At 45.9% G+C, this 22,976-nt stretch overlaps 1 protein-coding gene across 2 annotated transcripts in view; it reads left to right on the top strand.

Annotated features, from left to right (window-relative positions):
* Positions 1-21,557, top strand: part of LOC310864731 (exocyst complex component 3-like protein 2) — a 121,248-nt gene extending 99,691 nt beyond the window's left edge. For both annotated transcript variants that reach the window (XM_083773452.1, XM_083773451.1), the window contains exons 6-17: positions 787-1,133; positions 2,236-2,517; positions 2,934-3,052; positions 4,361-4,475; positions 4,960-5,070; positions 6,788-6,888; positions 8,890-9,006; positions 10,052-10,187; positions 14,826-14,948; positions 17,507-17,662; positions 20,023-20,144; positions 21,141-21,557. In XM_083773452.1, coding sequence (XP_083629578.1) covers positions 787-1,133; positions 2,236-2,517; positions 2,934-3,052; positions 4,361-4,475; positions 4,960-5,070; positions 6,788-6,888; positions 8,890-9,006; positions 10,052-10,187; positions 14,826-14,948; positions 17,507-17,662; positions 20,023-20,144; positions 21,141-21,456 — 2,045 coding nt within the window. In that variant the 3' untranslated portion in view covers positions 21,457-21,557. The remainder of the gene's footprint in view (positions 1-786; positions 1,134-2,235; positions 2,518-2,933; positions 3,053-4,360; positions 4,476-4,959; positions 5,071-6,787; positions 6,889-8,889; positions 9,007-10,051; positions 10,188-14,825; positions 14,949-17,506; positions 17,663-20,022; positions 20,145-21,140) is intronic.
* Positions 21,558-22,976: the final 1,419 nt, after the last annotated feature.

The following is a 22,976-nucleotide window of genomic DNA, read 5'->3' as shown; positions in this document are numbered from 1 at the left end:
GAAAGAACAATACAACAATACAGCAATACAATCAAAACAAAGATTATGTACATTGAAGGTCAGGATCTTCAATAGATCAACTTCTATGTACCAAGATCACTCGATGCAGGTATAGTGCAGGAATATACACAATGATTAGTCTTTAGGGTGGTTGTGTTCCATTTGATATGCTTCTCCTATCACAGCAGCTCACAAATCTTGCTGCTGTGTTTTGCACATTGTTGTACTTCGCCCAGCAGATATGGGAGTTTTTTGTCGTTGGTCATGTTTTCAAAATCTCCGTGTGTGGTTGTAATCTGTGGGAAGTCACTCTCTCTCTCTCAGTCTCTCTCAGTCACGCTCTCTCTCTCGCACACACGCACGCTCGCACGCACGCACACACGCACACCATCGCACACGCACACACACTTCAAATAACGCTGCATGTATTGGCATGTCGAGGAATCACATATTTCCAAGGCATCAATAAACCTTGTCATCTTTGCTGACGGGTGGGATAAAACCTTGTAACCTCTTTCTTTCTTTCTTTCTTTCTTTCTTTCTTTCTTTCTTTCTTTCTTTCTTTCTTTCTTTCTTTCTTTCTTTCTTTCTTTCTCTCTGTCTTTCTTACATGTGTTTTTGTTTTTTTCGTTGTATTGCAGTTTGTGATTTACTGTTTTGAAAGAACTATGCAGCAAACATTCCAGTGAATAAACGAGTTAAAAAGTTAAAAATCTAATTCCCCCCCCCCTCCCTCTCTCTCTCTCTCTCTCTCTGTCTCTGTGTCTCTCGCTCATCCTCGTTAAGTGCTGGAGATCTTACAGCTGGTGACGAAGCGGGATCTCTTCCTGGCCGACACCCACATCCTGGAGCTGGAGCAGGAGTGTAACGAGGCTCTGGCCGACGGAGCCAATCCCCCTCCTCCCCCTCCTCCCCCTCCTCCGTCAACCAATGAAGAGCCCCCCCTCGTCGTCGGTCCCGCCGGCGGGAGGGACAGCGCTCTCAGTCCCGCCGGTGGTGGGAAGGACAGCGGGCGCCGCAAGGCCAAGGACGTGGAGCTGCTGTACGAGGCCCTGCAGAGGGAGCTGTGGAGCGTGGTCCGGGAGTCCCTGAGGTCCCCCACCGCGGGGCCCAACCTGGGCCTGGTGGTGCAGGTGAGACCCTATACTGTAGACCCAACCTCATGGGCCTGGTGGTGCAGGTGAGCTCCTACTATAGACCCAACCTCATGGGCCTGGTGGTGCAGGTGAGACCCTATACTATAGAGCCAACCTCATGGGCCAGGTGGTGCAGGTGAGACCCTACTTGGCCCACCTGGGCCTGGTGGTGCAGGTGAGACCCTATACTATAGACCCAACCTCATGGGCCTGCTGGTGCAGGTGAGCTCCTACTATAGACCCAACCTCATGGGCCTGGTGGTGCAGGTGAGACCCTATACTATAGACCCAACCTCATGGGCCTGGTGGTGCAGGTGAGACCCTATACTATAGACCCAACCTCATGGGCCTGGTGGTGCAGGTGAGACACTATACTATAGACCCAACCTCATGGGCCTGGTGGTGCAGGTGAGACCCTATACTATAGACCCAACCTCATGGGCCTGGTGGTGCAGGTGAGACCCTATACTATAGACCCAACCTCATGGGCCTGGTGGTGCAGGTGAGACCCTATACTATAGACCCAACCTCATGGGCCTGGTGGTGCAGGTGAGCTCCTACTATAGACCCAACCTCATGGGCCTGGTGGTGCAGGTGAGACCCTATACTGTAGACCCAACCTTATGGGCCTGGTGGTGCAGGTGAGATCCTACTATAGATCAAACATAGGCCTGGTGGTGCAGGTGAGACCCTACTAGAGTCGCCGATACAATAATAGTTGTATTTGAAAAAAGAAACTGTGTACATTGGTGACTATAACTATATCATCATCTATAATTCAGTCAATGTCTGTCTGTGTGTGTGTCAGTCTGTCTGTGTGTCAGAAACACAGCCGTAGCTCCTCACTGCCTGCACCAATCGCTCCCACTTTTCAAACAGGCATTGACCATAATATTATGGAAGCCCTTTTTTCGATTTGACACATTAATGATTAATAATGAATTTATTAGTGAACACTGCGCCCGTCTCACAATGGGTAAGGGCTAGTAACTATCTATTCTAGCTGATCTTGAGGCCTATAAAAAAAACTGAAAATAGCCGATCTACAAACCACTGCTCTGTAACGTTACCGTCCGTTATACTGTCCGTGGATCCGCAGGTGCTCCAGCAGGAGGAGCAGGCGGACAGGGACTGGGCGGTGAGCGAGCGCGGGGCCCTGGGGGGGCCCCCGGGGGGGGGCCCGCGGCCCCGCAGGCTGAGGCAGCGCTGGAGGGAGGCGGTGGAGGAGGCGGCCGACGGCTCGCTGCCGCCCCGGACGGAGCTGGTGGCGGGCGAGCTGAGCGCCTACCTGGACCGCCTGAGGGCCCGCACGGTGGACGACCTGGGGGCCGCCAACAGGAACCTGGTGTCCGTCTACCCCGAGGAGTACACGCCCTTCCAGGTGAGTCTACACACCCCCCCCCCCCCCCCCCCCGAGTACACACGTAGTCACAGGTAACCCGCTTCTCCCATTGTTTATATTGGGTTTTAGGATCCAAGATGGCCGCTGCACCTATAGGAGGGTGGTGGGGCGGAGGTGAGCGGGCGGGGTCGACCCTATGCCCCTTACTGAGCTGCATTCAAGACACCTGCCTTGTGTCTGAACACCTGCCTTGTGTCTGAACACCTGCCTTGTGTCTGAACACCTGCCTTGTGTCTGAGCACAGCTTTGATAGATGTGTGCTGTGTCTTCAAATGCAACCTCAGTCGTTCATCTCTAATATCAAAAGCACAGTTTTTTTGTCTTTCTCCTTCGTGAACTCTTCATAGCATTAATTGTTTTTTCCCTGTGACCTCTGACCTCTGACCTCTGTCCAGGTGTACGTCCAGAGCTACCACCAGGCGGTTGCTAGGCGACTGCAGGCCATCACTGACGACCAGCTGTCAATCACTGACATCTACAGTCTGCTGGACTGGCTGTACAACATCTACAATAGGTGCGCACGCACGCACGCACGCACGCACGCACGCACACACACACAGCAGTGGAAAAAGTACTACAAGTCTGAGACCAGATTCTACTAAATTAATTCTTAATTCTTCTTCTTCTAAATCCTGACCGTTTTCTGAACAACCTCATATTTTCTATATCAGTGGTTCTCAAACCTCTTCTCATGTCAAAGACCCCCAGAATGATTATGTAATTGGCCGCAGACCCCCATCTCAGAATCTCAGAACCACCCCCCCCCCCCCCTTGTGTTAAAAGCGTTCTCTGTGAAAGAATATATATATTCAAAGATTTGCGGCATGTTTTCACAATAAAAATAAATAAATAACAGATAAGCTGGTAGCACTGTAAAAGTTGTGTATTGTCTCATAGGGACGTCTTGGGGACAGTCTGTGAATAAAAGTTGTGAATGAATGAATTAATTAATTAATTAATTAATTAATTAATTAATTACATTTTTATTTTCGTGTCATGCCACTTTGGCCCATCCCATATGGGATTATATGACACATTTCACAGAACAGGGACGTCTTGTGGGGACAGTGTGTGTACTGTAAAAGTTGTGTATTGTCTCACAGGGACGTCTTGTGGGGACAGTGTGTGAATAAACGTTGTGTATTGTGTCTTACAGGGACGTCTTGTGTGAATAAAAGTAGTGTATTGTGTCTTACAGGGACGTCTTGTGGGGACAGTGTGTGAATAAAAGTTGTGTATTGTGTCTTACAGGGACGTCTTGTGGGGACAGTGTGTGAATAAAAGTTGTGTATTGTGTCTTACAGGGACGTCTTGTGGGGACAGTGTGTGAATAAAAGTTGTGTATTGTGTCTTACAGGGACGTCTTGTGGGGACAGTGTGTGAATAAAAGTAGTGTATTGTGTCTTACAGGGACGTCTTGTGGGGACAGTGTGTGAATAAACGTTGTGTATTGTGTCTTACAGGGACGTCTTGTGGGGACAGTGTGTGAATAAAAGTTGTGTATTGTGCCTTACAGGGACGTCTTGGGGACAGTGTGTGAATAAACGTTGTGTATTGTCTCACAGGGACGTCTTGTGGGGACAGTGTGTGAATAAAAGTTGTGTATTGTGCCTTACAGGGACATCTTGGGGACAGTGTGTGAATAAAAGTTGTGTATTGTCTCACAGGGACGTCTTGTGGGGACAGTGTGTGAATAAACGTTGTGTATTGTCTCACAGGGACGTCTTGTGGGGACAGTGTGTGAATAAAGGTTGTGTATTGTGTCTTACAGGGACGTCTTGGGGACAGTGTGTGAATAAAAGTTGTGTATTGTGCCTTACAGGGACGTTTTGGGGACAGTGTGTATGACCAGTCCGTTCAACCGCTCCCAGTTAACCCCTCTGTTGCCAGCGGAGACCGTGGAGAGACTGGAGCTCGACTGTCTCAACTCTGTCAGGGTGAGACGTTCACGCACGCACGCACGCACGCACGCACGCACGCGCACGATTAAAAGATCGATATACCAAACGAACTATTCCAAGACATACTTGAATATACTATCTATACTATAATTACGATGGCCTTGATCACTGGGAATTCTGGGTACTTCTGATTGCGGTCTGTGGTTTCCTGCCTGATATCTACTGTACAAATCAATGTGTTTGAATTTGCATCATGTCTAATATTGTCTATAATGTGCATCCAAGAAATAGATCCTTTATTGTAGATCTGAATTTTTCTAAAGATGTTGAATACATTTAAAAAAACTTGAAATGGGACATTAATTCTGCACAATGAGTACTTTTACTTTACTTGACCCCAATACTTTTGCACTTTAACTCGAGCACATTTTGATGTGTCCGGACTTTTTACTTTGTAACAGAGTATTTCTACACTGCGGTATTGATATTTCTTACATTTGAGTACTTTTCTTCCCACCAGGCTAAGGTGACCACAGAGCTGTCTCAGGTTCTGGATGAGGAGGAGAAGAGATGGATGGAGACTCTACATATAGAAGAATACCACATCACGCTGGCCAAGACTGTTATACAGGTATATACAGACTCTACATATAGAACAATACCACATCACGCTGGCCAAGACTGTTATACAGGTATATACAGACTCTACATATAGAAGAATACCACATCACGCTGGCCAAGACTGTTATACAGGTATATGCACGCACACACGCACGCACGCATGCACGCGCGCACGCGCGCACGCACCACTGTCAACTGTGTGACAAGGGTTTCAGTCAGTTATTTCATCTAAAGAATCACCAGTGCATTCACACTGGAGAAAAACCATACCACTGCAAACAATGTGAGAAGAGTTTCAGTCAGGTAGGCAGTCTCTCCACAGTGGAGACAAACCGTACCTCTGTAAGCAGTGTGGAAAGAGTTTCAACACGTCAAGTAACCTGACAAGACGCTGGAGAAAAACCATACCACTGCAAACAATGTGAGAAGAGTTTCAGTCAGGTAGGCAGTCTCAACACACACCTGCGTCTCCACAGTGGAGACAAGCCGTACCTCTGTAAGCAGTGTGGAAAGAGTTTCAACACGTCAGACGCTGGAGGAAAAACCATACCACTGTAAACAGTGTGAGAAGAGTTTCAGACCCCCAAAATGACACTCATTTGTTTCTTGTTTGAGTGAAAATCACTCAAACCATCACGCAGACCATCTTACAGCTAGGCTACAGATGTAAACTTTTCGTTTTTTATCTTTGGCAGCCTATAGGGCATGTGCATAAGTTGGTTGTGAGGGACTTACAAATGGCCGGCCTTTCCAAAAGGAGAGCCAAGCAGTTAGCGAGGTACTGCTCAGTTTCAGCCATTATAGGAAGCCGCTCAATTTGGAGGAGGCGTTGTTTCCTTTATCCATGATTTATGTCTGCTGTCCTGTGTCCGACATGTCAGCTGTACTGTATAGTATGTAACGATGCTGTCCTGTGTCTGACATGTCAGCTGTACTGTATGTAACGATGCTGTCCTGTGTCCGACATGTCAGCTGTACTGTATAGTATGTAACGATGCTGTCCTGTGTCTGACATGTCAGCTGTACTGTATGTAACGATGCTGTCCTGTGTCCGACATGTCAGCTGTACTGTATAGTATGTAACGATGCTGTCCTGTGTCTGACATGTCAGCTGTACTGTATGTAACGATGCTGTCCTGTGTCCGACATGTCAGCTGTACTGTATAGTATGTAACGATGCTGTCCTGTGTCTGACATGTCAGCTGTACTGTATGTAACGATGCTGTCCTGTGTCTGACATGTCAGCTGTACTGTATGTAACGATGCTGTCCTGTGTCCGACATGTCAGCTGTACTGTATAGTATGTAACGATGCTGTCCTGTGTCTGACATGTCAGCTGTACTGTATGTAACGATGCTGTCCTGTGTCTGACATGTCAGCTGTACTGTATGTAACGATGCTGTCCTGTGTCCGACATGTCAGCTGTACTGTATAGTATGTAACGATGCTGTCCTGTGTCCGACATGTCAGCTGTACTGTATGTAACGATGCTGTCCTGTGTCTGACATGTCAGCTGTACTGTATAGTATGTAACGATGCTGTCCTGTGTCTGACATGTCAGCTGTACTGTATGTAACGATGCTTTGCCGCCCATGCACGTTGTAACTGGCTGCTCTCCCACTGTCAAACTGTACTGGCAGTGTTTATATCCTCTGTACAAGGTATTCCTGTACTTCTCATTACGTGGACATAAATAAACATTTCAAATGTGTGTGTTTGTGCTACAGAGGTTGCAGGTAGATCTGGAGCGGTCGGCAGCCATTAACAGGAGCCTGGGCTCCAGAGTGGCTCAGTGCAGCCTCAATGGACTGGCAGACTTCCTCTACAGGTACGCGCACGCATGCACAAACGCACACACGCACGCACACACGCACTCACGCACGCACGCACGCACGCACGCACGCACGCACGCACGCACGCATGCACAACCACGTGTAAAATGAGTTGTCTTCTAGTTATACTGGATCTCTTCTCCACTAGTCCCTTCCTGACATTTTGGTCTGGTTTTTGTCACTATATTTAGTCCCCGACTCCCCGGACCCCACTTTGGGAACCACTGCCTTATTATAATGCACATTAAGGGCCTTTCTCGGCCCCCCACCCCTCTTCCATGTGTTTAGGATCCAAGATGGCCGCAGCACCAGGAGGGTGGTGGGGCGGAGGTGAGCGGGCGGGGTCGACATATGCCCCTTACTGGGCTGCATTCAAGACACTTGCCTTGTGTCTGACACCTGACTTGTGTCTGAACACAGCGTTGATGGATGTGTTCTGCCCCCCCCCTCCCTTCCCCCCATCAAAGAAAATAAAATGTTTGGTCAAACCATATGGGCTTCCATTGGAAATGCATTGGAGCGGCCATTAAACACAGACACAAGACAAACACAAGACAGGTGTCTTCAATGACCCAATAAGGCCACCCCCTCCTGGTGCTGCGGCCATCTTGGATCCTAAACACATGGGAGAAGGGGGGATTGGAAACGGGTGTTGTCCTTTAAGTGGTAAAACATTTCAATGGTAGCAGAGACTTTGGAATATTATGTAATACAATATGCTTCCTTAACTGGATTTTGTTTCCTTGTCTATCTTTTTTTTTAGGCATATCATTGAGTGAGTTTTTACTGTATGTATTTTACTATAATGTGCTTTATTAATGTTTGTTTCATGGTGTTTGCAGCTGCTATCATGGCCAGGCCTAGCTCCAAAAAACACATTGTAATCTGAACATCGTTAAATGCAAGTTGAACACGCGCGCGCACGAACAAACTGCATAATGAGCGGATTTACATACTATTTACAACTATAATAAGTATATTGCGATGGCAATACCTTTGTATTATTACTGAAGTAAAGGTTTGTATACATTTCTATACAGTATTTCCACATTGTTGTATTACTAGCCTACTTTAAAGTCCTTCTTCCATCTCTTACAATAGATGAAGAAACAGATGACACTGTACACGCTAGGTATTAAAGGGAAACTTCACCCTTTTTGCAAAAAATAAATAAAAACAATATATGTTCATTTAGAACACTTTCCTGGAGGTTTTTGTGTGTAATATGTGGTTTTAGCAGTGAGCCCATGCAGTGTCTCTGATGTCATGGACACTGGGCTCACTTACTTCCTGGACTACATGTTGTCTCAGTAAAACAGCCCTCCCCCTATCCACAAGGAGGAGCAGTGCACCAACGCGTTATGGGAATTGTAGTCCAGGAAGTAAGTGAGTCCAGTGTCCATGACATCAGAGACACTGGGCTCACTGCTAAAATCTAAAATATCTAAAACCACAAATTACACACATAAAAACCCCCAGAAAAGTCTTCTGAATCTTCTAAACGTCATTAACATGTTTTTTTGTTTTTGCAAAAACGGTGAAGTGTCCCTTTAAATCATATCCTGAGGTTGTGCGTTTCTGTCCAATCTTAACGCCTCTTAACACGACCGGCCGCTAAATATGTCCGCAAACGCTCATGTTGAATTCACCAATGCTCTCACTAACCATGAGCACACTGTGTTCTATTGCTCTGGGCTCTACTCACAGCCTGCTGGCTGTTACAGTACGTATTGATGAGCACACTGTGTTCTATTGCTCTGGGCTCCACTCAGAGCCTGCTGGCTGTTACGTATTGATGCTACTGCTATATGTGACCGGATTTGACTGAGGGCCTGCTATCGTGCAGCCTCCTGCTTTTCACAAGGGGGAAAACACACACAAAAAAATTTAATCCAAATTGAGTTAATTGCACAGGCACACTCTTCACAATACTTTAGAGCGTCTGCTAAATGCCTAAATTGTAAATTGTAACGTTTGTGGTTTTGCGTTTTGTTCAGTTTCCAGCGTAAGGTGGAGATGTTCCATGAAGGAATGCTCAGTGGAATGTTTGGAGACAATGAGGATGGATACCGCTCTAAAACCATCGCTCTGGTCAACTGTTGTCCCCCTTTCAGGTGCACGCACGCACGCACGCACGCACGTACGCACGCACGCACGCACGCACGCACGCACGCACGCACGCACGCACGCACGCACGCACGCACTCACTCACCTGTGTATAAACAAAATCAACCCCTATGTTTATAAGACATGTTTGTAAACAAAATGTGGGAGTTTGTTTATAGAACTTGTTCACAAACATGTTAGGGTTTGTTTACAAATATTTAAGATTTGTTTACAAATATTTAAGATTTGTTTACAAATATTTAGATTTGTTTACAAACATTCAAGATTCGGTTACAAACATTCAAGATTTGTTTATAAACATTCAAGATTTGTTTACAAACATTTAATGTTTGTTTATAAACATGTGATATTTGTTTACAGACAGTTTTGTGTTTGTTTGTTTTTTACGCACATTTTTGTTGTGTTTGTTTGCAAACATCCTAAACATGTTACTTTTTGGAAGGTCAAGTCACTGAGAACCAATTTTGTTTATAACGTGTGTGTGTGTATGTGTGTATGTGTGTGTGCGTGTGTGCGTGCGTGCGTGTGTGCGTGCGTGCGTGCGTGCGTGTGTGCGTGCGTGCGTGTGTGCGTGCGTGCGTGCGTGCGTGCGTGCGTGCGTGCGTGCGTGCGTGCGTGCGTGCGTGTGTGCGTGCGTGTATTGCCTGTGTGTGCGTGTATTGCCTGTGCGTGCGTGTATTGCCTGTGTGTGCGTGTATTGCCTGTGTGTGCGTGTATTGCCTGTGTGTGCGTGTATTGCCTGTGCGTGCGTGTATTGCCTGTGCGTGCGTGGCTGCGTGTGTGCGTGCGTGGCTGTGTGTGTGCGTGTATTGCCTGTGTGTGCGTGTATTGCCTGTGCGTGCGTGTATTGCCTGTGTGTGCGTGTATTGCCTGTGCGTGCGTGTATTGCCTGTGCGTGCGTGGCTGCGTGTGTGCGTGTATTGCCTGTGCGTGCGTGTATTGCCTGTGTGTGCGTGTATTGCCTGTGCGTGCGTGTATTGCCTGTGTGTGCGTGGCTGCGTGCGTGTGTGTATTGCCTGTGTGTGCGTGTAGAGGGTTCATCCAGCGCTGTGCTCAGTGTGATCCGGCCATCAGTGAAGACTCTCTACGCCGAGCCAACAACTCACTGGACAGGATCGTCAACCTAGCGGTCAAAGTGCTGTCGGACCGACTCTACGACCATATACGGGTATGGTGCACTCACTCACACACTGGTTGAGTGATTGATTGATTGATTGATTGATTGATTGATTGATTGATTGTAATTTGTATTCACAGAAGGTATGCAGAATGGGTTCATTTCAAACAAAGGCACACAAAAAACTGTAAAGAGGAAATAGCAGATCTACAAGCTCATAATGTTGCATCACAACCAGGGGGGCAGTCAGACAGATATTTCGTGAAGCCACTAAGGAAATCGGGACTTCCTGAAAGTTCATATAATGGCCTGTTGTGGCGCTGTCTGTCATTGGGCCCAAAAAAAACCCATAGCTCCATAGAAGTCCATGTATTTGGGCCCAACTTCACCTAGACTGTATTACCTTAAAGGACCACTTCGCCACTATTAAACTTTTTCTGTGTGTTTTTTATCATTAGCATATATGCTAAAACACCCCGGTATATTATCATTGGTGGTCTGTAGCTCCGTGGGCGCACTTTCAAAGCTGTCTACCACCTACGTATTTGTCCCAAAGTGACGTAGGTGGTAGACCCTCGGTAGGCTATCAGAAACTACAAGGGACTGGACAGGTAGGCTTGCCGTAGCTAGCCTAGCCGCGAAGGACACGGTCCCTCGCTATACACAACAACCACCACAACAAACGAAAACAACGAGTCAGTATATGGCTACTCCATGGGAGTTTTTGGACGAGATAATTTTAAATACATATTGGCAGAATCTGCGTTAGGGTCGTTATATTATGAACCAGAAATATACGGAGGAAGGAATGCATTGCGGGGACAACTGCTAGTTGCTGTGGCTGTGTGCTGCTGAATGATGCCTGCTGGAGTAAGCCTGGGACCGAGGCTACTGCTGGAGCGACCTAGCTAGCTAGTATAGCTTTCCCTGGACCAGTGCGTCGCACACAAACTTTTATGCCCAGATAGATTGTTGACTGTTTTACTGAGAAGTGGGGACATGGACTGTTTTACTGAGAAGTGGGGACATGCGTTCAGGATGCCTCAAACTGGAAGTTGCAACCGGAGCCCGATGGACCAAGAGGGACATTCAGATTGAAGTAAGTGTTCAATATGTATTTGTTTTGTGCGTATCGCCACACCGTATTGTTTACATAATTGTCAGAGGCTAGGCACGGCTTCAGTTTACACATTTTCCGTGTTCATTCAACCATTCAATTAAAAACTGTATGGCATGCCATCTGAAGCAATGTATTACTAGCCATGGGTATGGCTCACATGACGCTCTAGCGAGCCCCATATGTGCCCTCCTCTCCCTACACATTCTGAGCGTTCGTATGTTGCAGGACTAGCAATGTAAACATTCAAGTGTTATACCTGTGTCCATTCGCTAGGTCAGCCCATGCCCATATGGGTACAGAATGCTGATGAAGCTGACGACCTTTGATGGACTGATGGTGAGCCATACATACATACTCAACTCAAACTTTAACAACCTTTATCAACCAAGGTCCTGTAAAATGTAGTAAACATGTCTCACACAGACGGTTTCACACTGTAGTATTGAATTGTATCTGTTAAATCACACTAGCATGGAATTGCCCCCAGATGACAGTGAATTGACTTAACCTTTTGTAATATCTCAAAAGAAAAAATATATCATTACTGCATCAAAAGTAAGCAACAAACTATACTATAAAACTGATAACATTGTACAAATTACTCAAGGTAAAAAAAGGCAATCTTGGTAACATGATTGTGTGAATACTTTCTACAAGTCAGGTTGCCAAGTCTGCTTATTATTATGATTGATATTTGATACTCGGTTGTAGCCTACCTACTAATTTGGTCGGTAAACTTAACAGTCCAATACCCAAGTGTACATCACATGAAACATACTGTACATAGCCTACACACTCAGTTGTCCATTCCAGTAATCATTTAGTGCTTTCACCATTACTGACTCTTGTCTTCTCTTCTCTCACCACAGCATGTGCGTCTCCTCTCCTGGCCAGAAGCTGCTCCAGCGACATGTCATCATGCAGAACCACCTGCCTCAGTGACCTCTGACTAATGCACTTGTATGATTGTAGTTTGTACATGTAGTTTGTTAGTTTCCAGTTCAACCATAGACCCCTGTTTTTATATATATAATAGATTTATGTAAATCAGTACTATTAAAAGATAGTTGATTTGATGTCAAGTTTGTTTTATTTTTTCTCATGTAGGCCTATTGTATTTATACATTTTGACCAATTCCTAATACTCTGAGGCTCAAACTGTCATGATATTGCATCAAGGGCCACCGTGATACAAATCATTCACATGTCTGTTTATACAAACAAGACCACAATGGAAATAAGTGTGACTTTGTCAGTGAATGTGTTTTATTGTACTGTAACATAGGGTTTAAAAAACAAGGCCACACAGGCAAAGTTTGTCCTCCTACTCAGATTACAAAAATCGGACAGTGTGCAAGAATCCCAGAAGAAAAAGGATCAATATTGCTATATAGAAATACTCTGATACAAGTAAAAGTCCAGAATTAAAAATGTACTTCAGTAAAAGCACAACAATATTGGTAAAGGCTTAGGAGTAGTACATGTCTAATATTTGAAAATGAGATCACATCGATTTATCAATCCAGATTGTGTTCAATAGCAACATACAAAGTAAATTGTATTATCTATATAATATACTGTATACTTGGGAGTTCCTTGAAAGCCACTTCTTGAGCCATCTCTTGAGTCGAAGACAGCCACCGACCTCAGCTCCTGCATCAAATAAAGTATTATGCAATTATGGGCCTCTGACCAATCATGAGACAATATGGTAAACAATAAGGTTTTTCATTTTAGCATTTTTTTTAAAATAGCAAATGTACAAGCTCGTAAAAATGGTTGCGTTGTGTGTTCCAGTTACAAACAGCAAAAAAGCTCTTTAGCTGTAAGCATCAGACACTCGGTATGTCAAATTAATTTATAAACATCACAACAACAACCACGTGTAACAACAACCATGTATTTGAAAGGAAATGCATGTGGTCTCCTGTAATGCAAATCGCCATTCATTCAGTGTCTGGTGTACACAGCATTGTAGCTTATTTAGTTTATTACGACATACCTCTGTTCTGCAACTTATGCTTCGATGATGATGTTCCGCGTCAATTATTCCATTAGATTGCGGTCGAACTGGAAGATATCTGCGTTGGTGAAATGTTCACTGCACACTCGAAGTGGTTCGAGACGTACAGCTGGGATTGCATCTGTACTTCATAGTTCTAAAAACAAAGCCAGCCAGTGTAATTTCGAGTCGGACGCTGCGCAGTCGAAATCACTATTACGCTACTTACTTACTACCAGAGACTACTAACTACTATACCATACCACCACTACTGCTGTTAGTATTACTACCGCTAAATATTAGCTATTATTATTACTTCTATCGCTTTCAACAACAAACACGAGAAACTTCCAGCTTCCTCCTGGGGGGCTGCCTCTGCCTCACTGTCGGTCTGTGTCGCGCAATGCACTGTGGGTATTGTAGGAAATGATTTTACCGTGCCTCGGCTCATTACATGACTTGTTTTCCGCAGCGGTTTCATCAAATCAAAAATATTTTTTTTGTTTTCATGAACGGATATCATACTAAAGCATGACAAAGGCCATGTAATAGTGGCGAAGTGATCCTTTAATAAACATGGTCATGAATACTTTCTGCTTCCAGTCACTAGTTTAAAGTCTCATTTCTAATGTCATAATATTCTTTTTGGAAAATGATGGTCCCATTTATTAAAAAAATGACCATAAAGTTGCGTATGTTCTGAGGGGCGTCTATGATCGGGAAGCACCACCCTCTCGAGTCAAAATAAAAACCAACGAAGAAGAAGGGGGGAAGTCCCGCCTCGTTGTCTGGGCCAGCCAATGGGCCAGCTGGGCCAAAACGGATCTAGAAAGATGGTCGATTTACAGTTGAAGGACTGACAGGCTTCATTTTACGTCCATATCAGACCCGCTTTGTCCATATTTTTTACAGTCTATGATCACAACGCATTGTGAGCTGGTAGATCTGCTATTTTTCAATAGATAAAGCATAACATGATGCCAACACCAAAATGGGTGCCCGGTCAGTATGGGTTAAGTATAAATTCACTGTCTCTGTGTGAACGCATGTGTAATCCGCGTAACTCGAGAACCGGCTTCAAATTGTGACACATATTAATTAATATTTTTTTCGTTTACCATTTTTATTGTGAGCACTATAGCGAGGACCACCTCTATGAAGATGTCTCGTTCCGCTGCATTGTGTGTTTATCTGTGGTGTGACTCCTGTTCCCACAGCCGTTCTTTGTGCTGCATTGTGTGTTTATCTGTGGTGTGACTCCTGTTCCCACAGCCGTTCTTTGTGCTGCATTGTGTGTTTATCTGTGGTGTGACTCCTGTTCTCACAGCCATTCTTTGTGCTGCATTGTGTGTTTATCTGTGGTGTGACTCCTGTTCTCACAGCCGTTCTTTGTGTGTTTATCTGTGGTGTGACTCCTGTTCTCATTGTGTTCTCATTGTGTGTTTATCTGTGGTGTGACTCCTGTTCTCATTGTGTTCTCATTGTGTGTTTATCTGTGGTGTGACTCCTGTTCTCATTGTGTTCTCATTGTGTGTTTATCTGTGGTGTGACTCCTGTTTTCTCACAGCCGTTCTTTGACAAGCTGGTGAAGAGAAAATGGCTGACGAACACAGAGCCCTTTGAACAGATCCAGTCTCTGATCAAAGAACACTTCAAGATGTTTCGCCGCATGGACAGCCCTCCGTACCACGTATGTACACATACATACGCACACTCACACACACACACACACACACACACACACACATTACATATGTGTCCATATTTGAATTTTCGTCTTCTCATGTCATATGAAAGCAGGGAATCATAGCTTCAAATTGACATATTGGTTGTTCAGTTTGACCCACCAGTTTTTCACTTATTTTTCTTTTTTATATATATTTTTTTTGTAACCCATTTTTCACCCCTGTGTCAATCATCGAATGTGATCCTGGGCTCTACACACCCTCCGCCAACCTGGGGAGAGCAACGGACTTAACTCATGCCGTTTTTCACTTCTGTGGTCTTTTTTATATATATTTTTTTTGTAACCCATTTTTCACCCCTGTGTCAATCATCGAATGTGATCCTGGGCTCTACACACCCTCCGCCAACCTGGGGAGAGCAACGGACTTAACTCATGCCGTTTTTCACTTCTGTGGTCTCTAACATTACACCTAGCTTGGCTAGCTACATATTTAAGCATTTATTTCATATTTACATGTCGATTTCAGCTCTGACACTTATTTCAATCATGCTCTAGTTATGTGAAGAGTCTGCCTGTGCTATTAACTCATTTTGGGGGGGGAAATAAGTTTTTCTCCTCTGGTGAAAAGCTGGAATTTGCGTGATGGCAGGCTCTCAGTCAATTAAAGCCTTTATTCAACAGGGTTCAAGTAAACCAGACGTGAATTAAGGCCTGCAGTTTATAGACTATAAATGAAATGGAAAAATACCACAATTACAAAAGGTTTATTAATGAGCCTGCCCTAGACAAATATGATGTGGGTATTAAATCCAAACTAAGCAATACAAATCATTATGCCGCACTAATCATCTTTCTAATCCTATCACTGACGTTAAAACTAAGATGGACACTTATAAACAAAAATTGGTTTGTAAACAAGTCTCAAATGTTTATGAACAAACCCTAAATGTCTGTAAACAAATTGTAGATGTTTGTGAACAAACCCCAAAATGTTTGTAAAGAAATCTCATAAATATGTAAAGGAATCTCAAATATCTGTAAACAAACTCTAAAATGTTTGTAAACAAATAGCACATGTTTATAAACAAACATTAAATGTTTGTAAATAAATCTTAAATATTTGTAAACAAACATCACACATCTGCAGACAACCCCCAACATGTTTGTAAACAGACCCCTAAATGTTTGTAAATAAATATAAAATGTTTAGAAACAAACCATAACATGTTTGTTAATAAATATCAAATGTTTATAAACAAACCCTAACATGTTTGTTAATAAATATCAAATGTTTATAAACAAACCATAACATGTTTGTTAATAAATATCAAATGTTTATAAACAAACCCTAACATGTTTGTTAATAAATATCAAATGTTTATAAACAAACCCTAACATGTTTGTAAACAAACCCTAACATGTTTGTAAACAAACCCTAACATGTTTGTAAATACATATCAAATGTTTATAAACAAACCCTAACATGAACAAGTTCTATAAACAAACTCCCAAATTTGGTTTACAAACATGTCTTATAAACATGGTGGTTGATTTTGTTTATAAACGTGTGCTTGTGTGTGTGTGTTGCGTGACAAACATTTTTCGTCGTTTTACTGTATGACATTAACGTGTGTGTGTGTGTGTGTGTGTGTGTGTGTGTGTGTGTGTGTGTGTGTGTGTGTGTGTGTGTGTGTGTGTGTGTGTGTGTGTGTGTGTGTGTGTGTGTGTGTGTGTTTGTGCGTGCGTACGTGCGTAACTTATTGTCCTTTTGGAAGTCTGGGCCATGTCCATAAACTTGTGCTCAGGGGTCTGCAATTGGGTGGATTGCAAAAAACTAATGCAAAAAAGCTGGCTAAATACTGTTCTGTCTCAGCTACTATGGGCAGTCTGTCTATCTAGGGAGAAGGCGTTGTTTCATTTATCCCTAGGTGGCTTAAAAAACCCCAAAACAAACATCCTGTCTAGTAGTGTCAAGTAATAGTATGTCAACAATGTGCTATATATATTATTTTTTTTTCTCTTCTTTTCCCTCTGTGTGTTAAGCATGTGCAGCAGCTATATCTGGTTGGACCATATAATGTGTAACCTAATTCTGATCAGTGTTTGGGTCTATTGTATTACGCCTCTTGTGCAGATCCAAATAAAATAATTCAATTGTGTGTGTGTGTGTGTGTGTGTGTGTGTGTGTGTGTGTGTGTGTGTGTGTGTGTGTGTGTGTGCGTGTGCATGTGCGTGTGTGTGACCATGAGTGGCCTAAGAATAGCTGGCATGACAAAAAGCAAAGCCAAACAACTTGCCAAATACTGAGCTCTGTTTCGGACTGTTATAGGCAGCTTGTCTGTGTGCAGGAGAAGGTGTTCATGTGCACCCTTAAGTGAACATGAACTGTCAACCCCGTTATATTTGTTTCCTTGTAGAAATTAATTGTAATTTGTGGATTCAAATAAAGAAATCGAAATGTGTGTGTGTGTGCGTGTGCGTGTGCGTGTGTGTGTGTGTGTGTGTGTGTGCGTGTGTGTGTGTGTGTGTGTGCGTGTGTGTGTGTGTGTGTGTGTGTGTAGGTGCTGGTGGCAGAGGTCCACAGGCGCGTGCTGACGGAGTACCTCCGCTCGGTGATGAGAGGCCGGATCATCTGCACCTCGGCCAAGATGAGGAAGAGGATGGCGGCGCGCCTCCGCGAGGAGGGCAAGCAGATCAAAGCGCTCTTTAAGGACCTGGTCAGTGTGTGTGTGTGTGTGTGTGCCCGTGCGTGCATGTGGTTTGTGAGGACATCAACATGTCCTACGGCATTGATGCGCGTCCCTGCGTGTGTGCGTGCGTGCATGTGGTTTGTGAGGACATCAACATGTCCTACGGCATTGACGTGCGTGTGTGTGTGCATGCGTGCGTGCGTGCGTGTGCGTGCGTGTATGTGTGCACCTGTGTGTGTGTGTGTGTGTGTGTGTGTGTGTGTGTGTGCGCGCGTGTGTGTGTCAGTAAACGTGCACACATGTTGAGATCAAAGCATTCACACAGTTAACTTCAGCTGAAGCGTGCAGCTGAAGACGGTATTTCGGGACGCTACGCCGAGTGTCTATCCTTGAGCTGGGTTGAGGTTCTGCTCCACAATGGAAGGAAATGCAAATAATGTGACCACGGGGAATTATGACGGATGCAAACAGCACAGGACCAAGGACTGATCCTTGAGGAACGCCACATGAAAGATGAGCAGGAGGAGAGTGCCACAGTACACTAACCAGTACACTAACCAGTACAGTAACCAGTGTGTCACCAGGATTTGCGGGTTTTTTCTTCTAATTGACCATGCTACAGTTATGCTATAGTGTCGGAGTAGAGTCGCTGCTTCTTCGCCTGGAAAAGGAGCCAGCTTAGGATGCCTCTCGGGTGTCTCCCTAGGGAGGTCCTCGACGCACGTCCCACTGGGAGGAGACCCCGGGGCAGACCAAGGACCACGTCCCACTGGGAGGAGACCCCGGGGCAGACCAATGATCACGTCCCACTGGGAGGAGACCCCGGGGCAGACCAAGGACCACGTCCCACTGGGAGGAGACCCCGGGGCATCTGGTTAGGATGCCTCTCGGGCGTCTCCCTAGGGAGGTCCTCGAGGCACGTCCCACTGGGAGGAGACCCCGGGGAATCTGGTTAGGATGCCTCTCGGGAGTCTCCCTATAGGGAGGTCCTCGAGGCACGTCCCACTGGGAGGAGACCCTGGGGCAGACCAAGGACCACGTCCCACTGGGAGGAGACCCCGGGGCATCTGGTTAGGATGCCTCTCGGGCGTCTCCCTATAGGGAGGTCCTCGAGGCACGTCCCACTGGGAGGAGACCCCGGGATATCTGGTTAGGATGCCTCTCGGGTGTCTCCCTAGGGAGGTTCTCGAGGCACGTATCACTGGGAGGAGACCCCGGGGCAGACCAAGGACCACGTCCCACTGGGAGGAGACCCCGGGGCAGACCAATGATCACGTCCCACTGGGAGGAGACCCCGGGGCAGACCAATGATCACGTCCCACTGGGAGGAGACCCCGGGGCAGACCAAGGATCACGTCTCACTGGGAGGAGACCCCGGGGCAGACCAAGGACCACGTCCCACTGGGAGGAGACCCCGGGGCAGACCAAGGATCACGTCTCACTGGGAGGAGACCCCGGGGCAGACCAAGGACCACGTCTCACTGGGAGGAGACCCCAAGGCACAGTTGGAGGAAACACATCGACTCACTGGCCTTGGAACGTCTCGGGATCCCAGCCAGGAGGAAATCACTAATGTTGCTCTGCATGGAGAGGGAAGTCTGGAGCACTCTGTTGTTGGAGCTGTTTGCCCCCGCGATGGATTTGGTCTAAAAAAACGGCTAACGACCGGCCCAGGGCATCCTTGTAAAAAATAAACACAGCACTCCGTCTTTAACTACTGAAAAGTTCTGCAAACTTCTGGACGTTAACAGTAGTGTGTGTGTGTGTGTGTGTGTGTGTGTGTGTGTGTGTGTGTGTGTGTGTGTGTGTGTGTGTGTGTGTGTGTGTGTGTGTGTGTGTGTGTGTGTGTGTGGGGGAAGCTGGAAGTACCCTCACTAAAAACGCCGGGACAACGCTCCACACGTCCCAAACTCTTCTCCCTTCTGGCTCCAAAACTGTGGAATGCACTTCCCATTGCAGTCAGAACTGCAGCCTCACTCCCAATCTTCCGCCGTAGTCTGAAAACCCACCTTTTCAGACTCCATCATGGCCCATAGCACTTACCCTACCCCCTTAGATAGCATTTCTGTAGACTTAGATAGCATTTGATACAGACGTATAGCATGTTATGTAGACAGCACTATAATTGCATTGTATATAGTCATAGCATGTCATAGTACATATGTATAGCATAGTATAGTATATATGTATAGCTTCATTATATAGATATTCCACTGTTACTTTCTTAGCTTACGCATGTTTCATGATAAATGCTTTTTATGTGATGTATTCCCATGCTTTTGTTCTTGCTTATTGTAAATCGCTCTGGATTAAGAGCGTCTGCTAAATGCCTAAATTGTAATTGTAAATTGTGTGTGTGTGTGTGTGTGTGTGTGTGTGTGTTGCAGGAGTCTCCCGCCTCGTGGCTGGACAGTGCGCTGACCCGCCTGTCAGAGATCATCGTGTTGGAGGACACTCCATCCATCCAGATGGAGGTCGGGGTTCTGGTCCGAGAGTTCCCTGACGTCAGGTACCCTATAGCACCTTTAGCCCATTCTGACCTGAGATCAGATTCTAAAAAATGTCTTCTACATCCTGACAGTTTTCTGAAAAGGCTATGTTTCTGTTTCAGTCGATTTTTCAAAAATAGCAGATCTACAAGCTCATAGCGCGCCACTCGGTGGCGCGCTATGAGCTTGTAGATCTGCTATTTTTCAATAGCTAAAGCATGACATAATGCTAACACCAAAAGGGGTTCCCGCCCCAAAATGGGTTAAATATAAAATAATCCCTTTGATTTGAGTAGAGGTATATTCTACATATAATGCCATGTCCCCCACCGTGTTTATTCAGCTTCAGTTACAAATATAACAATTCTTATTCTTATAGTATAGTTTCTAATGCTTCTCACCAAAATGTTGTTAATTCTGTTAAATGTATTTCTCTAAAGATGGAGTGCCATGATTTTTTTCCACCCTAAAACAGGATCATCAGGTCTTATTGTTATAATTATATAAGGAGGAATACGTTTTTCAAAAAAGTGTACAGTATTTGTTAAAATGTCGTTTTTATGTGGGCACCCCCACCAGTTCATTAAGTATGCCTGGTTTGCCTGGTGATGGGTGGTGATCCACCTGAACTGAAGCCGCACCCACAGCTGCAGTTGTATGATAAAGGGGGAGGGGTTAGGGGAGGGGCTGATAATGTGATGTCACTATATTACTGTTTTTTTATTGGCACGTTTGACTGTCAAGGGTTCAGCCTCCAGGAAGAAACCCTAAATATAAAGTTAATACACCATTGCACATAACAACGACTCCAGGGTGTCTAATGAAGTACTGTCACCTCATAGACACATGCAAAACTGGAAAAATACAAAAATGGTGGCACTCCATCTTTAATGCTTAAAATCTTGAAATAAATCAATGTGTGTCCCTGACTTTACCATCCCCTCCCCCTCCCCCTCCTCCTCCTCCACCTCGCCCTCCTCCTCCTCCTCCTCCTCCTCCTCCTCCTCCTCCTCCAGGAAGAAGCACGTGTCGGCCATCTTGAACATCCGGGGGATGACGCGTCAGTCGGAGCGCCAGGAGATCCTGGCGGTGGTGAGGGACATGACGGTGGAGAGCGGCGCTGACGGCGGCGGCATGGCCATGGCGCCGCTCTGCCGGGACCGCGCGCTGTTCGCCGAGGTGCCCGTCACCTCCGAGGTGCACTGCCTCAACGTGGGCCTCAGCCGCATCGCCCTCACCGCCTCGTCCTGCCTCACCGGACTGCGGCCCCGGCGGCGCGTCAAGAGCCACCGGGCCTCCTCCGTCCAGGAGAACACAGACGACGTCCTTTGAGAGCCGTGTGTCCTCATCGCCCCCCCATGTGTGTCTCTCCCCACCGGTGGGACACGTTGACAAAAAGACCGCCGCAGAGGACAAGGAGGAGAGGGAGATGGTCGGTCAGTGTCTCTCGAGGCGGACGCGTCGTTGGCTCTCACAATGTTCAAACGCTTCCACCCAATGTTTTTGACGTAAATTAATTCCTATACACTAAATCAAATTAGTCAAGGCATATAATATCTTGCAAGGGTGCACATAACTGGTTACGCTGGCCTGGGCCAGCGTGCTTTCTGGAATAGAGGTGCGCGGGGTAGCGCGGGGTAGCGCATAGAGCTAGCGCTGGATAATATCGGTTCACCGATCTGAGCGATGAATGCCTTTCTGTACACCTCAGAACGCCACAATAGCAATGTGGCCAAGACGGGTGCGTGCGTCTGGTCCGACAAACGACAACCCACCTCAAACCCTAACCTGACCATAACCGTAAGCACGGGAGCAGGCGCTAGTCCGAGGTGCAGACCCGTGTCGAACCGATGCTCCGTCGGACCACAGTATGCCTCCCGGCCGAGACACGTGTACACGTTAGTCATGTCTCGAGGCACAAGAACAGCAACAAGTGTTTAGTGGACAAAGAAACGTTTACTTTAACAAAGAAGCATCCTCCTGAGTTCCTAACAAGCCTAGTTTCCTCCCTTTCCTCCATGCATATTTCATTCATTCATTCATCACAATTTTTTGTCGCTAAAAAGCACACACAGTTTGGAGAAAGTTAAATGAATGATGCCGTTCGAAGCTCGAGTCTCTAACCAAGTAAACAAGAGCCCACATGGATTAAACACAATATTTTAGCCAAATTTCACACACACATTTACGATATGAAAGCCATGACATTGTGACTTAAACAATGTACACACTTTGGAAATACGTTCAATAACGAATGGAACCTCCAGACCTCCGCGGTCCCTGGGAACTAGCCCAAAAACCTTATGTGCACCCTTGCATCTGTGTTGCTGCTTAGCACAAATGGAAATTCTATAAACGGTCCGACATACCATTGGTCCGATCGACTACCTACCCCAAACCCTCACCCTAACCATAACCGCGAGCACGGGGCAGCACACCTAAACCTAACCCCCAAACCTCACCCTAACCATAACCGTGAGCACGGGGCAGCACACCTAAACCTAACCCCCAACCCTATCCCGAGTCGGACCAATGCTCCTTTGAACCAATGATATGTCGGACGAAAGTATATGCTCCCCAGGTTCTTGAGCTCTGCGGTGTTGTTAGCTAAGCTGTGGCACCGCAGTGTGCGTCTCCATGGGTGGCGCGCTTCTTTCGCCTCCCAGCTTCGTCCTGGGTTGGCTCGATGTGGCCTGACGTGGTGTCCTGCCAGTGCCCTGATAACTTTTCCCGCAGTAATGAACTAATTGCAAAACTGTCATTTCATCCTATAGGCCTCATTCACACGTATCAAACATCAATCAAGCAAATGTTTGGTCGTTGTTTTTTTTGGCCACCACAATGCTTTTCCA

Source organism: Protomyctophum parallelum, assembly GCF_964188405.1.
Source record: "Protomyctophum parallelum genome assembly, chromosome: 9".
Classification (NCBI taxonomy): Eukaryota; Metazoa; Chordata; class Actinopteri; order Myctophiformes; family Myctophidae; genus Protomyctophum; species Protomyctophum parallelum.
The sequence above is the reverse complement of the archived record's forward strand: the minus strand, read 5'-3'. Positions and strand labels throughout refer to the sequence as shown.